This window comes from Perognathus longimembris, chromosome 2 (genome assembly GCF_023159225.1).
Source record: "Perognathus longimembris pacificus isolate PPM17 chromosome 2, ASM2315922v1, whole genome shotgun sequence".
Classification (NCBI taxonomy): domain Eukaryota; kingdom Metazoa; phylum Chordata; class Mammalia; order Rodentia; family Heteromyidae; genus Perognathus; species Perognathus longimembris.
The window spans coordinates 115028251-115045355 of record NC_063162.1 but is presented as its reverse complement, the minus strand read 5'-3'; the positions used below and the strand labels follow the sequence as shown (position 1 = coordinate 115045355).

The following is a 17105-nucleotide window of genomic DNA, read 5'->3' as shown; positions in this document are numbered from 1 at the left end:
GCCCCCCCCTTACTTTTTGGGGCTTGAACTCAGAGCTTGGGTGCTGTCCCTAAGCTTTTTTGCTCAAGGATAGAGCTATACCACATCTTCACTTCTGCGTTTTAAATAGTTAACTGGAGACAAGAATCTCTGGCCTTTCCTGCCAGGGTTTGGCTTCAAACTGTGATCATTAGATCTCAGCCTCCTGCGCAGCTAGGATTATAGGCTTGAGCCAAAGCTCACTCTTGTTCTAACTTTCAGATTTAGGCATGAGCCCAATTGATACAATAATACAGTTCACTTTGGAAAACTGTCAGTTTCTCATAATAATAAGCATATATCTACTTATTTCTATCAATTCATTTCCTAGGCATTTATTCTAGAGAAATGAAAACATATCCATAAAAAAGCCTAGTTCAGGAATGTTCATTGAAAATTTGTTCATAATGGCCCCATATATCTATCAATAGAGTAATCAACAAACATATTTTTGTATACTCATACAATAGAGTACTATCAAGCAATAAAAGGAGCTATTGGTAATGCAGCAATATGGATATATTTAAGAATACCTGATATTTCTTTCTAGGTGATGGAAATAAGTCAAAAAACTGTGATTCTAGTACTACAGTGTTAAGGCTAAGAGGTGGCATGGTTGCTAAGGAAATAATGAAAATTCATAGAGACATGGGAATTTACAGGGAAATGTATATGCTCTTTATACTTGTCAAACCCTACACCAAAAAAAACTACTTCAAATCATTCATTTTTCTGTGAGCAATATTTTAGTTATAAAAATAGTAGATTTTGCTATACTACAAGTAATAGCAAAATAATATCTTAATTAAAACATTAAGTTTTGACAGAATTAAAAATATAGGCTTCCAAAATATTTGGGAGATCCGAACAAAATTTACATTTACAGGAATACATACCTTCCTTTGAATATGATGTTCACAAAGGCCAGATAAGATAAGTAATATATCAGACTGGATTTCTAAAACAATAGCTTCTTCCTTTTTATTAGGCTCTCTTATTGCATTTTTGAAGATTCCTGGTGTGAAAATAAAGCAATATAAAATGATTATGTCTTGGTCAGTTGCTGCTGAAAAACCTCTTCTAAAAAGGTTTCTTTGGCTAGAGAAACTATTTTGGAAGGGGCTATGTTCATCGCATAAAAATCTAGAAACTGTGGACAGAGTATGATAAAGACGATAAAGAGTCCTTAAATTCTCAATACTATCCATATATATATACAGAATTCCCATATATGCACATTCATATTTCCATGTATACAGAATGTGTCAATATAACAATTAGTCTCACATGTTATATTATAAAACTAATGGAGTGTTTTTAAACGATGCCCTAACAAATTGACATTTTGCCTGCCAAACTCTTTAAAAGTATGTAGACTTTCAGGAGGACCTTTATAAATATATAGCCAAAATATATGATTGTACTTTGCTCCATCTCTTGTGGTTACAAAGCCAATACATGTGAATGAGCTCTCTAAGTAGTCTTCTATCTCTATTACTTTTTTTTTTTTGGCATCTTCTCCTTATATCTACTTGAAATTGCTCTTCCAACTTTAGATATTAGAATTCTATATAGATTAAAAACCTTCCCTTGCAATCAAAACTGAAAAGGACTTAAAAACAGGAAGTAATAATTGATTAAATGCCACTCACTTAAGGACCATCTTTTAGGTTTAAATAATTAACAAAAGTCACTTTTTTTTTCTTTCTTTTTTTTTTTTTGGCCAGTCCTGGGGACTGGACTCGGGGCCTGAGCACTGTCCCTGGCTTCTTCTTGCTCAAGGCTAGCACTCTGCCACTTGAGCCACAGCGCCCCTTCTGGCCATTTTCTGTATATGTGGTGCTGGGGAATCGAACCCAGGGCCTCATGTATATGAGGCAGGCACTCATGCCACTAGGCCATATCCCCAGCCCCACTTTTTTTTTTTCTTTCTTAATGGGGTCACTGTCATTAGAAAGAAGGTATGGAGTCACATTTCCAAAGAAATCCCAGCCTATCCCTAATAGTTGGCTCTGGGGGGGGGACTAGTCTTGCTCCTTTAAAGCATAAACTAAAAATGTGTAATCAGACCCTAGTGGTTGGCTGAACCATCTGTGGAGGCAATTCAGGGCATGACATGGACAGAAGAGTCTATTGTTCCTGTATCAGGAGCACCTTCAAAAAAATCCTATGGACTGGCCACAGGTCTCCAGTTTTCTTCTAGACAGTCTTATTCTCTTTGGGTGTATGTCCATAGATTTCCTTATAGTCAATAACACATAGCATGATAATATGGAATTAATTTATTCATATTTAGGTACCCATTAACTCACTGCCTTATTCCCTCTTTATTATATCTTAAATCATTCTATTTCTTTCAGATTCTTTTTCTGATAACATAGTATTGCATACAAAATATCAGGAACAAGACCCTCAATGTCTTTTCATTTAGGGTGACATTCAAACTGAAAACATTTTCTAGCTTGGTCCCTGACTATACAATTAGCCTTGCCATATAGCACTTGTCTTCATAAAACCTGGACTTCACTTAGCCATCTCTAAAACATGCCATCATGAATATTTTAGCCTGTTTCTTTTCATGCGCTCTTTGCGTAAAAGACTAAACTTTCCTCTTACTGGTTTCTAAGATTGCCCAAGCTTCAAAATCACCCATACTTCTTCATTTCTGTGGCATTAGGTGTCTAACTGATGGTACAGAGTAACATATGCTGTTTTTCTATGATATACATATATTTGTTTTGTTCTTATAAAGGAGATCCTGATCTCTATCCACATTTGCAATCCCTTCATCTACATAGAAAATATATTTACCGAGAAATTACATTTAAAATATACCTACTTTATTTTTGAGCATGCTACTAGATTAAAAATGAGGAGGCCCTTACTTTTACTCTCAAGAGTAAACTTCTTTCCAGTTACCAGGAAAACATCCTAAGAAGCCGAGAACCTTTGCTGTTAGCTTCCTCTTTTCCCAAACACATTTCCAGTTTCCCCCATCCCAGCTAGGATTAAAATGGATGCATGGAAGATTGCATTCCAGTTAGGGACCCCAAGACTGAATTTAACCAATGATATGTCCACAGGTGTGACAAAAGAGTAAGAAAACTTGGCAAGAAGGTAAATGTCTTGCTCAGCCCCACTTCCAAAACATATATCTTTTATCCTATGTGTGGAGGACACCATCCCTTTCTCCTGACGATAGAAGGAAGGTACTTTAATGAGTAGAAGAGGCTTTGTGTAGGTCTAGCACTGTTTTAGTTTGGAAGTAATGTATTTAAGGTGGCCCCCAGTTTATGGTGCTGTTGGGAAGTTCTGGAAGAGGAGGGGGCCTACTGGAAGGAGGGGATATTGGGACTCTGGCTTCTTCCTGTTTCTCTTCAGCTTCCAGGCCAGCAGAGATGAGCAGCTTCCCCTACCAAATGCTTCCATCATGATACATTGCTTTACCCCCAGGCCCAAAAGCAATGGGCTACTGACCATGGAATGAAACTTTTGAGCCAAACTATGCCTTCATTTCCTACATTGCCTACATTGAGTTATCTCAGGTATGTGTCACAGGAAGACAGAGATAATACAGATTATATATGTTTCTTGATTTGTTATGTGATTGATTCTAGAATTTTCTTAGCTATCAAAGTCTAGGATGCCCAGGTCCCCTGTGTAAAATGATGCAGTGTTTGCATATAAACTATGCATTTCTTCCTGTGCAGTCTAACCTTAAAATGTTAAGAAAATAGTTCTTATATTATATTGTCCAGAGAGTGACAAAAATAATCTAAACATGGTCATTACAGTTCAATGTATACTTATTTTCTTTTTCAATTTTTTTAATCTGTAGGGGTTGAATGCATGGATGCCAAAGCCAATGGATATGGAGAACTGATTTTATATCATTTACAAAAGGCAGCTGCTGAATATGAAGGGGGAAATCACTTTTCAAAATAAGGAAAGGTTTTTGCTGGAAGACTATTTTTTAATAAGCAGGAAATCAGCTTTAATTATAAAGTAAAAATCAAAGAAATCCTCATATTTTTCTCCATAAATGAAACCCCTTTATATGTTTCTGTTATACTAATACATAAGTCAGTGTTCTGATATGCCAAATGGGTCCAAAAATGTAACATTATCCTCTTTTAAAATGGTTCCAAAAGGCTTGGCCCAAAGTTTTGATCTCATTAATAGAACAAAACATTACAATAGTCCATTAAAAAGAGACAATTGTTGATGAAATGACCTCTGAATTGTGGAAAACATGTTTAAAGGATTAGTGATTATGGCATTTGATAAGAGGAAAATCTGATTTATGAAATATAAAACAAAGATTAAGTTTTCAGGACATTCATAGCCTTTGAAACAAAGTAAGTTTGTAGAAAAATATTTGAGACAAACTTCTACAGGTAAATACAATGTGTTTTTTTTTACGTTTATAAGTAAAACTGCCAGGTTGTATTTTACCTATCAGTTGTTGAATTGTTCCCTTTTCACAAAGATCTGTGTTTATAGTCTCATTTTCAAGATAGACCATGGCTCTCAGAAGTCTTAAAGTGTAACGCATCTGGGCAAACTTATTGCCACGGCCACCTGTGCCATGAAAACTATTACCATGGCTGAAGAAGGGATCTGTGGAGAGAAATTAATAAAATTATTTTATGTGAAAAACTAAAACATTTAACATAAACAAACGAATGCACTAGATACCTTATGTGTCTACCCATATGTTTCAATATGTTAACATTCTGTTATATTTGCTTTTTGTCAGAGAAATAAAATATCCCTCTGTCTCCTTTCTACTCTTTGCATCTTTTGCAACATTTTTCAGTAAATATAATCAGTTTAAGTTATTCACATTGTCCTAAGAAAATCCAGATCACCTGTTTCAGTCTCAACATTCCTTGTATAAATCAATTACAGTTTATACATTTACTAACTGCCCACTACTACACACTGGTTTATCTCTCCTTCCTACTGCTAAATTTTTTCAAGTGATTAGGGAATTAAACAAGCATACTCATGTTTTGTTACCAAAGTTGTCAAATATAATTTCCCCTCAAGTCTGTTAAATGAGAAATGCTCATTCATTTTTATCTTAATTTGATTTCTCTGATTACCGAGCAGGTTGAGTGATGTGAAACTATTTTTGAAAATGTAAAATTTTTTTGATATGGCAGTCCCTAACCTTGACATACTTTTCTCTGAATTTTCTTCCTTTTAAAACATAGAAGCTTTTACAAATCTTGACCCTAACTTCTCAGTTAAGGGGTAGTGAACATTTTTCAAGTTTACACTGATACATTATTCAGATTTTTTTTCATATAGTAATCTCTACGTTTTGTAACTGGAGATTGGGAGAACAATCCCATTCACAACAGCCTGTGTTTGGTGGGGAGTGGTGGGGGAGGAGATTAGGGAGAAACTTAGCAATAAAACTAAACAAGGATGTGAAAGACCTCTACAATTGAAATGATAAAACCTTGAAGAAAGAAACTAAAGAAGACACTAGAAGATGGGAAGACCTTTTCTGCTCATGAATTGTCAAGACAAACATTGTAAAAATAGCCATGCTATGGAAAGCAATCTACAGATTTTGTGTAATCCTCATAAAAATTCCAATGTCAATCATTATAGAAATAGAAAAGTCAATCTTTAAATTCATATAGAAGCACAGAGAACTCCAAGTAGCCAAAGCATGAGAGAGAATAATTATAATACCAGACTTCATATTATACTAAGAGCCATAAGAAGAAAACCAGCATGGAAGTAGAGTAAAACAGACATAAAGACCAATGGAAGAGACTAAAAGACTCAGAAATGAGCCCATGCACCTACTACCATCTGATTTTTATCAAAGACTGGAGAAGAAAGACTTCAAAAAATGGTGTTTGGAAAATAGTATCTACATGCAGAAGACTGAAACTAGATCCTTATCCCTTGTCCTGAACTAACACCAATTTCAAAGCAGATCAAGGATCTTAATGTAGGACCTGAAACTTTGAAATGACTACAGGAAAAACAGAGACAACACCAGAAAATATTGACATAGTACCTTCCTAACTAGAAACCCAAACGGTCACCAAATGGAGCAAAGATTGGACAAAGGGATGGCAATAAGCTAAAAACCTACACAGCAGAGGAAATAGTTACTAGACTGAAAAGTCAGCTTAGAGAATGGGAGGAAATCTTTGCTAGCTTTACATCTGACACGAGGAACTAAAAAAATATAAACTTTCAAAGAATCAACCTAATTAATATTTGAGCAAATGAACAGACACTTCTCAAAGAAGAAGTACAAATGGCCAATAAATACTTAAAGAATATGCTCAATTTTCTTCATCATAAAGGAAATGCAAATCAAAACAACATTGAGATTTTATCTCGTTCCAGTCAGAATGGCCATCCTAAAGGACAAAAGCAACAATAAATACTGGTGACGATATGGGGAGAAGGAGCCCTTCTACACTGTTGGTAGGAATGTAAAGTAGTACAAACCTTAGGAGGCAAGCACTCATGCCACTAGGCCATATTCCCAGCCCAAAAATGGAAGTCTTTAACTCTCATTTTCTGGATGGGGAGTAGGAAATGCTTTAACTTGGCCCTTGAGCCATCTGGCTTGGGCCTGCTATTTCCCTTTAATGGTATTCCCTCTCTCTTTCTTTCTCTCTCAGACTCCTTGCTGTACCACTTAAATAAACAACAAAACTAAGCTGAAAATAAAACTACTCTATGAGCCAGCAATACCACTCTTGAACATATATTAGAAGGAATGTAAGTTAGGATACAATAGAGGCACTTGCACATCCATGTTCATTGCAGCACTATTTACAATAGCCAAGCTACGGAAACAGCCCAGATGTCCTACAAATGATGAATGGATCAATGATAAAGATCACATGCTTTCTCTCATATGTGGGTACTAGACCTAAAAAGACAAACATAAATGTAAATACATGATCACAAACACATATAATCAATCTGGTTAAAGTATGGTGTATGCATGTATGAAATGACACAGTGAAGCCCCTTTGAGCAAATAACATGTCCCTTAACAAAAATTAATATTACAAAGGTGAAACAGGATACTAATGGGAGTGGGAGGGCAAATGGAGAAAGTGAAGGAGAGTGAATGTGGTAAAAATACTTGATGTGTATGAGTGGAAACGGACCAGTGAAGCTTGTTGAGATTGTTTTAGAAAGTGGGAAGGAGAGCAAAAGGAAGTGATGGAGGGAGGGAGTCTGATCAAGGTACGCTGCATGCATATATGGGCATGTCAAAATGAAATTCCTTTGTACAACCAATTGATGGTAATAAAACAAGTTTGGGTTCTCCTAAACTGGTAGACTACATATGGAGTCATTACTTCTAGATAGAGACCTACAAGATTTTAAACTCCATAAAGATAAGAATTCTTACTTATTTTAAGCATAAAAATATATTAAACCACTGAAACAGTATATGATACTTTGTAGACATTCAATAAATATTTGTTGAAAAGAAGCAATAAAATATTGTCCCAATTTATTTTCTTTTTAGATATAATTTTGATGGGCCTAATACAAAGATTTAAATCAATTATATTCTTACTTTATTTTTATTAGTAGATATTAAATTGTACAAAATGGTTTCAGGAAGGAGACAGAGACCTACATGTATTTATTTCTTGTTACTTGAATTAACTTTGTTCCTTTTTCTGTGCATGTTATTGAGTTCAAGTCCACTGATTTTGACTGGAATCCCGAGGAGCCTCTCACCTTGACTCTCACACCATTCCAGAAATGCCAGGATCCGAGCATTTCCCTGGCACGACATATAGTCCTCTATTAACAAGGGAGCCACAGAAGATAAGGTGGCGATTGCATGCAGCTGTAATTCTTCATGCTGTGCCAGAGACCACTCTATTATTTTCTGTTTCTCCGGTTTCTTAACATAAGTAAATAAGGCCAAAACAACTTTGCCATCAATTAATAGCTATGAGAAAGGGCAGAAGATACTTTGTTAGGAGGACATTTTAAATAAGAAAATTAGACTTGCATACTTAAAACAATTAAGAAAATTTAACAATTTCAGACACAGTGTTTTTCAGCCATTTATGTATTTATATTTGTGGAACAAGGATTGAACTCAGGGCCTCATGCCACTGATATCCTATCACTTGAGCCATGCCTCTAGTCTTTTGAGCTTTAGTTGTTTTTTTCAGATAAGTTCGCACTTTTTTTTTTTTTTTTTTGCCAGTCCTGGGGCTTGAACTCAGGAACTCAGGACCTGGGCAATGTTCCTGAGCTTCTTTTGCTCAAGGCTAACACCCTACTACTTGAGCCACAGCACCTTTTCTGGATTTTTCTGTTTGTGTGGTGCTGAGGAATCGAGCTTCATGAATGCAAGGCAAGCACTCTACTGCTAAGCTATATTGCCAGCCCAAGTTCTCACATTATTTAACAGGGCCAATATTGAACCAAAATTTTCCTACCTAAGCGTTCTGCATAGCTTGTATTAAGAAGTGAACCATCGTAAAGGCCTTGTTTATTGACATGAAGTCTTGCTAACCTTTTTTCCAGGATAGCCTCAAACCAAAACCATTTTATTTCCCAAGTAGCTAGATTCACATGTATATATCATCTTGCCTGTCCCAAATTTGATGTTTCTATTGGTAATCATTTGGAAGTATTTTCTTTCTAAATATCAATTTACAGGAGATAGCCAAAGCACAGCAGTTGTTTATGATCCATTCTTCTCATTTCTAAGGTGTGAACTCTTTAGCTGATAATAATATAAAATATGGGTTTTGTCTACAGTGCTTATACATGTAACTTATCCCTTGCTTATGATAAAAACATAAAAGTACAAAATATGGGGTAAATAAGCCACTGGCATTTCTTCCTTTCTTCCCTTTCTTCCAAAGAAAAGTGATTTGGTTTTACAGGGCTAAGGATCTGACCCAGGACATGGTAGGCAAATATCGTACCACTGAGGTCTACCCCCCCATCATCAAGGTAAACACTTCATAGACCTGTGTATGATAAAGCACATTTTTCCCCCTGAAGTATGGCTTATATGCAGGTACACACAATAGAACTTATATAAACACTCTGTCAAACAAAGGTCAGTCGGGTGACAGGCCATGCTTACTAATATGCCCCAAATTTAAATTTTTATTGAATGTAGCATGTCAATATTAGTAAAACAAAAGTTATAGAAAATTTGAAATGACAACAGAATTAATATTACAGCTGTTTTTGATGGTTACAAAGTGATGTAATTCACTGAGATTCTGCATTAAAGCCATACCCACTAAAGTATCCCAGCTTTACATTAGCTGTAATGATAATGAGAGACTGTATCCCCTTTATGTTTTTCACAAAGAGGAGCTTGGAAAAGTTTTACGAGTAACTTAGCTAATGGAATTGTTACCAATATATTCTTGTAGCATTTCATGTCAACATCACAGGAGCCCCACGAATGGGGCAGATGTGTATTCATCTTTTTTTGTACAAAGGAAATGGAAACTCGGGAAGTTTCAGCAATTTTTTAAAAACTGCCTAGCTAGCGGGTGATAACACGGAGTTGGAATTTTGTCTGAGAGTCCTTCAAATTACATTACGTTGTTACATAGGAAGTTAATTATTAAGATAGATTCATTAGTAATAACAAACTGGAAATGTTAGGTTTGCATGAAGACAAGGCAGGTTTCAACATGTTTGAGAATGAGGCTAACCATTTTTTATATGGTCAGAGTAAATTATTTAACTGCATGGTGGTGTAAGGGTATGGCTTAAGTAGCATGCTTGCCTAGTATGCTTGAGTCCCTGGATGCAAGACCAATCATCTTGAAAGGGAAAAGAAGATAGAGGGAGAGAAATAAGAAAGAACAATGGGAGAAAGTGAGGAAGGGAGGGAAATGAAACTGGATGTGTTTGTATGAACTTCTTTTATGTTCCCGTATCCAGAGGATTTAATATAGTAATCATTCTCTTTGGTTTATGTTTTTTTTTAACATTAGGTCTCTTACTATGTATGAAAATAGAAGCAAAGGAAAATTTTAACAGCTAAAATTCAGGCTGGTAAATTTGTTATTCTCTGGACAAGACATGTGCTGATGACAAGTTTGTAGTTATGGCTAAACACATTACAAAGATGATTTTTATTAACTTTCTCACTTTGATTACCTGTACAGTAGATAAATCTTTACATAAGATCACAATTATATTGAATAGCAATTTCTTCAACTCAAAATCTTCATAGGAATTAGAAAGCTTAAGACCTTTGACCAAAGGATTCTGACTTTTAACTGTGAAGGGGAAAAAGAGTGAAATGAAAGCTAAAATGATACACAAAATTCATCAAGACAATACAAGAAGTTTAGAGTTTATGGCTTTTACCTTCATTAAAGGTTGCAAATAGTATCAAATCTCTGGTAAAGCCACTTTCCTAGTAGAAATTGACAAGATGGAAGACTAATTAGAATGACAGTTAAGTAACATGTGTCCATCTAACCTACTATGCAAGTGCATTTATCAAATTCTTCTACTGTAATTACTTTGAGATTTAAGCACTAAGTATATCAAGGAATAAATGCAAGAAAAAGAAAGCATATAGCTAGTCAGACTTATTAACATTATTAACATAATTTTAATGTTGCTTCTGATGCTTCTAAGTATTTTACATTCTCTTATGAATGTTTCACTTACAAATTCATTTCAAATTTACTAAGAACAAAAACATTAAATCTGCATAGTTCTGTAATTCATTAGATGTATCTTTAACTGGCATAGAAAGGGAGGAATGACAACAAAAGACAATGAATTTAAAGCTATATATTAGTACAACAATCTAATCTGACTAATATACAAAGGAGTGAACACAGACTTATATATTTGTGGGACAATAAAAAAAGTCAAACGTACAAGTAATTGGAATCATAGCCCAAGAGGAGAAGAGAATGGGACTAAAAATATTTCAAGAAATAAAAAGCCAAAAGGTCTCAAGTTCTGTTAGAATTAAACTTACAATTCAAGAAAGTTTATGAACCTCACGAATAAAGAAAAAGAACACAACTTGGTACATCATATTAAAAATCAAAGATAATGCTAACAATATGGAAACTGCCAGAAATTAATGTGATAAATTACACAGAAGGGAAAATAATTTGAAATAATAAATGCTTTTTATCACAAACAATGAACGTCAGAAGACAGTGAAATATTACTTTTAAGTGCTAAAAGATGTTCAAACTAGATTTTATCCATTGAACATACACTTCAAGAATTAAGGTGAGTTTCTGATATTTTCAAGTAAAAGAAAAGTAAGACAGTGATAGGCAGTGGCTATTACGACAGGTAATAGTGAGGTTCTAGAAAGAGAAATGATGCCAGGTTTTCATTTTGAATTATAAATAACATTATAAATGATAAATCTGTTGGTAAATGAAAATAAAAATGAAAGACACCAAATTTCCAAAAGAATGCAAAGGATTGGCAGAGGAAGACTATAATACAGATCATCATGACATTACAATACTACATGGCATTACAACAGGATACATAAAGATAATTTACAAATCCTCCCCTATGTCTATTTCAATTAAGATAAGTGAAATTTGACTTATACTTACAATCATTGGTGCTCCAGGGTTTTGAGCTATTATTGTTGTGATCACTAATAGATCATTTCTAAGTTGACGATCATAATGAGTAAAACCTCTCACGAACAAATTTTTAAATACTTCCTTCAGAACGCTAAAAATAAAACATATTTAAAAAAATTATGGACTAAATGTCTTTGTATCTCTAAAATTCCTTTGGTGAAATCCTAACTCCTGGTATAAAAGAATTCAGAGGCGGGGCCTTGGGTATGAGGGTAATCTTGCTGGGACACTTGTCACCTCATGCTTCACCAGGGTTGATTTGGCTCTGACCTGGCTGGTTGGGTGAGTGTCCCCTAACTCCCACATGCTCCACGCGTGCTCATCCTGAAGTTTGGTTGAAGAAGACCATCTCTGATAGAGGAGGACCATTCTTTAGTCAAGGGTATATAAGTGGTTGTGATACCCTTCAAGAATCTCCAAAAACGCTTTCAAGAAGTAGTGTCTTTGTGAGATAATTAGGCCATGAGAGTCCCTTATAAAAGTCCCTTATAAAAGGGACTCCAGAGAGTTGTCTTGTTCCTTTTTCTTCCATATGAGGAGATAGGAAGAGTAACCCTGTCAGATTTCAGCTATTCTGGTTTGGGGCCTCTAAAACTATGAGAAAAAAAATACTGTTGATTGTATTCCACCGGCTGTATGAAACTTCATTATAGTTGCTTGAACTAAGACACTAATTCTATGGAAATACTACTTCAGTTCCCAATCACAAAATCTTGCTTTTATACTATTCATTGAAGTGGTTGTAATGTTTTGCACACTTCCCAATCTGCCTCTATGTACCAGATAAGAATCCAATAATGCAAACTATATATGGTATTCAAAATGACTGCTTTAAAATATTTGATAAAACCATGTTAAAATTACTAAAAGCCTTTTATAAAAAACAAGGCCACAGGGGCTGGGGATATAGCCTAGTGGCAAGAGTGCCTGCCTTGGATACACGAGGCCCTAGGTCCGATTCCCCAGCACCACATATATAGAAAACGGCCAGAAGGGGCGCTGTGGCTCAAGTGGCAGAGTGCTAGCCTTGAGCGGGAAGAAGCCAGGGACAGTGCTCAGGCCCTGAGTCCAAGGCCCAGGACTGGCCAAAAAAAAAAAAAAAAAAAAAAAAAAAAAAAACAACCAAAAAACAAGGCCACATATCTTTTGCTGAGTTTTAGGATAAAGTCCTCCCTCTCTAATAAGGCTTGTCAGGTCTTTCATGTTGTGGTACCTACTAACATTAGCTTTCTCTTCATTCTACTCTGCTCTTTATGTTCTGACTATACTCTATTTCTTTTGATTTTGCTAAAGTTTACTTTTGTTTCCCCTGCCTAGAATGTTCTCTGTACATAAAAAGTCTTCTGTGATTCTAATTTCTAATTAGGATTCTGATTTCCAATTAGGATTCAGGAAGTATGTATTAACTCTTCAATTCTGAGTGAGGTTCCCTCTATAGTTGCCATTTGTCTCTTGAGATCCACCTGAACTTTTATTCTATTAACCCTATCAGTGTTTTTATGTAGGTATTCATTCATCTTCAACTTTTGGCCCTGTGAAGCTGCCCTTAGCTGCTTTTTAGCCAATGACAGCATTCCTTCTCTCTGGAATTGGAATGTGCACCAGCCAACATTATACTATTCTGGGCCAAGAGAGATTGCATTTTATGACCTATTTTCTTTGAGTTTTCAAGTAGCAACCTTCCTCTGCTTAATTTGGGGTTGAGATGATATGAGCCTTCACTTCCTAGTTCTTACCACCTAGTTCAGGAATGAAGTCTACATAGTGGAAGATAATGGTGGGAGATATAAGACCAAGCCCTGATATTTCCTGAGTCGTGAATAAACTTGCACATAAACTCAGTTTTATCCTTCATTTTTAGTTACATGAGTACATAACTATCCTATATTGCTTAAGTCACATGAGTTATAGTTTCTGTCACTTACAAATAAGACTGGGCTGATTCACTTCCTTCTGAAGAAGACAAAGCATCTTTTGTGTTTATACCACTTATTTTCAGATGCCTAGTTATCAGTCCTCTTCTTCTAGATAACATTAATTCTTTGAAAATAAAGACCATGTCTGTATTGTTTCCAGTTCTATTTTCATAATCTAGTACTGACTCTGGCACAGTTTGTTGGATAAATGAGTAAACAACTCGAAGGCTTACTCATTTTATGGCTGATTTTTTCTCACAGTTTCTGGCAAATAGTAAGCACTTACTAAGAAATTTAAGGATTAAGAGAAACATATTTTATATGTCTAAGTTTACTTTAAATATTTATAAAGGTAAAAATTAGCTTCACATGCTAATATAAAAGGTTTGCACATGGAAAAGTGTGGTTTGGGGTTGGGCTCAGTGGTAATGGGCCTAACTATTATAGATGAGGCTTTGGTCTTCATCACCAGCACTAATTAAAAGAAAAAGCAGGAAAGAAAAGACTGTCCTCTTATTGAGAAGATGCACTTAAACAATGGTGAGAATATTCTGAATTAGTCATTCTATGAATCAAAAAAAATTAATCGAAACTGACTCAAAGAATGGTATCATATCATTGGCAAATATAATAATTTTAAAATAAAATAAATTTGTCTAGCTACATATACTTACAGCAAACATTCCAAGTTACTAAGCTGCTGTATGATTTCTTCCTTTGAAGACTTCTCCAATAAATTCCAAAGTATTTCTGATGAACGAAATAGAAGCTGTCCGGAGGGGTCGGGATCATTGAGATGAGCACAAATTCTGCTTGCTGCTTGTGCTTTTAACATTACGGCACAGTTAACTTCTGAAAAATAAAATTTAAAAATGATTTAGATTGTACAGTGTTGACATTCTTAGGTGGAAACAAAATAGATGTCAATGAAATGTTTAAGAATGCTATACAAACCAGAAGTTGAGAGATGCTGCAGAACTTTAAGTACCCAAAGTTTCTCAACTAGCTGATTTTCAAGCAAGATCATTGACTGGACCATTCTTCCAGCCAATCCTCCAACCTCAGCCATTTTGATCTTGTATGATGAACTAGCTTGCTGGTAACCTAGCACAATTATTTGGAAAAACGCAGTTATTTCCCGGAATGATCAAGAGAAAAGTGTGAGTAATTTACCATTCAACAAGAGAAACAAGAACACTTTAAAAATAGTATGGCACTTAAAAGCTATATACATAACACAAATTCATATGTACATAAATTAATATCCAGGCTAAAGAACTCCAAAGATAAGGAAGCAAAAGACATCTTCATAATTAGTCTTAGAGAATTTAAAGGATCCTATACCCTTTCCCTCACTCAAGGTATACACATGAGCACATCTGAAAGAAGCTGGGAAGAGGGCACAGAATGAATGGAAAATGGGGGGAAAATACAGTAGAAAGGGCCCAACAGCTGCAATGGACATTGATGAGAGCAAACTAAGCAGCTCAAGGGCAGTGGGGAGGAGGGAAGAAATTAAGAGAAAAGAAGGAACAGTTTGCACTAAGCAAAAGAAAAGAAATGTATATGTATATATCACCCAATCTGGAAGGAATTGTTTTATGGTTAATAATCATAGCAGTCATAAGCACTGTGGACTAGATTGACAAGGTACTCCAGGGTAAGAATTTAGTTTTGAAAAAAAAATTTAAAAAGCAAGATGGGTGGGTTGAGGGGATGGGAGGAGGGAAGGAGGGAGAAAAATGAGGAAGGGGTAACCAGTATGAAAAGAAATGTATATGTATTCACTACCTTAAGTATGTAACTGTAACCCCTCTGTACATCATCTTGACAATTAAAAATATTATATATAGAGAGATGGGGAACCTTTTTCTGTAAAGAGCCACATAGTATATGTTTCAAGTTTTCCCCATCATAAAGTTTCTGTCTCAACTACTTAACTAAGAATATTGTGGCATGATACATATTGTATCAAGTAAGTGACAACAATTCCAAAATAAATGGAAATGGCTGTGCTCCAACATTTAATATGTGGTATGCCACTTTTGACATGGGGTCCATAGTGTATTGATCTCAGATATTAGTGAATACAAAAATAAGCCCAAAGATTTTGTAAACACTCTTTAATACCCTTCTTCCACCAAATAACACTGTTGTCAGTAGATACAACTTTTTGTAAAACAAAATGGCATGATACAAATAGTCAATGTTTTCATTGTTTGGACAATGAATTTACTTCAGTGCTTCCAAGGGACAGTAACATTGTCAGGAATAAAATATAAGAAAAATGTGATGCTGCTCTGAAAAATGCTTGTTAATATAATGATACTTTATAGATGTTTAGTGTTTAGTGATAGCCCTTATAAAAATTTCCTATTCCCTATAGCCTACAAAGAAAGAAAGCCAGGGACTGCTGGTTGATCCTATCTCATCTGAAAATAACATTCAATTTCAGCCCAGGGAAGGCAAGTCTAAGACTCTTATCTCCAATTAACCACCAGAAAACTGGAAGTGGCGCTGTGGCTCAAAGTGGTAAGAGTGTTAGCCATGAGCAAAATTACTCAGGGACAGCACCCAGGCCAGGAGTTCAAGGTCCTTATCCCCCCAATCCTTCTGTGTTAGATCCTATGAGATACACTTGAACTTCGGTCGCATAGGTGCTTGCCTAACTACATTCAACCAAAACGATTAAACACCTAAAAGAGATAGAGCCATTTTATCTTATAGTGATCTCACTTACTAATTCCATGACAGCTTCACTTTTGAGGTCAACTGGCTTCCTCAACTTTGACACAGTTCCATGTCATAGAAGTAAAACAGTTCTATAATGTCCATTTTGATAAATTCCAAACCTGTTTTTCTGGCCCATGCTGTTTTTAGTATAAGAATGCCTACTACCTATCAAATGCTTTTACCTACCAAATTGATATTTCAAAGTTTACATTTAATATTATCCTCACTCATTTATCTAGTTCCAATGCCTTCACATTTTTCCTAGTTATAAAATCAAGAACACACTAAAGCCACCAGCACAACAATGTTCATCGCAGCACAATTTGTCATAGCTAGAATATGGAGCCAACCCAGATGCCCCTCAGTAGATGAATGGATCAGGAAAATGTGGTACATATACACAACGGAATTTTATGCCTCTTTCAGAAAGAATGACATTGCCCCATTCATAAGGAAATGAAAGGACTTGGAAAAAATTATACTAAGTGAAGTGAGCCAGACCCAAAGAAACATGGACTCCATGGTCTCCCTTATTGGGAATAATTAGCACAGGTTTAGGCAAGTCACAGCAGAGGATCACGAAAGCCCAAGCTATACCCTTATGAACACATAAGATGATGCTAAGTGAAATGAACTCCATGTTATGGAAACGAGTGTTATATCACTGTTGTAACCACTTTCAACGTGCTATGTGTAACCGTAGCTTCTATTATTGATGATCTACTTGTATCCCCTTCCTGTGGTGTACCTGCACTATCTCTGTATCTTATCTGAGTACATTGGAAACTGTGTATACTGGTAT

At 35.5% G+C, this 17105-nt stretch overlaps 1 protein-coding gene across 4 annotated transcripts in view; it reads right to left on the bottom strand.

Moving 5' to 3' along the window:
• The window catches only part of Cfap69 (cilia and flagella associated protein 69), a 49735-nt gene that overhangs the window by 16601 nt on the left and 16029 nt on the right, over positions 1-17105 (bottom strand). For all 4 annotated transcript variants that reach the window (XM_048339973.1, XM_048339976.1, XM_048339975.1 and 1 more), the window contains exons 7-14: positions 14525-14674; positions 14245-14422; positions 11622-11745; positions 10390-10438; positions 10177-10298; positions 7765-7981; positions 4474-4638; positions 915-1033 (exon numbers count right to left, since the gene is read on the bottom strand). In XM_048339973.1, coding sequence (XP_048195930.1) covers positions 915-1033; positions 4474-4638; positions 7765-7981; positions 10177-10298; positions 10390-10438; positions 11622-11745; positions 14245-14422; positions 14525-14674 — 1124 coding nt within the window. The remainder of the gene's footprint in view (positions 1-914; positions 1034-4473; positions 4639-7764; positions 7982-10176; positions 10299-10389; positions 10439-11621; positions 11746-14244; positions 14423-14524; positions 14675-17105) is intronic.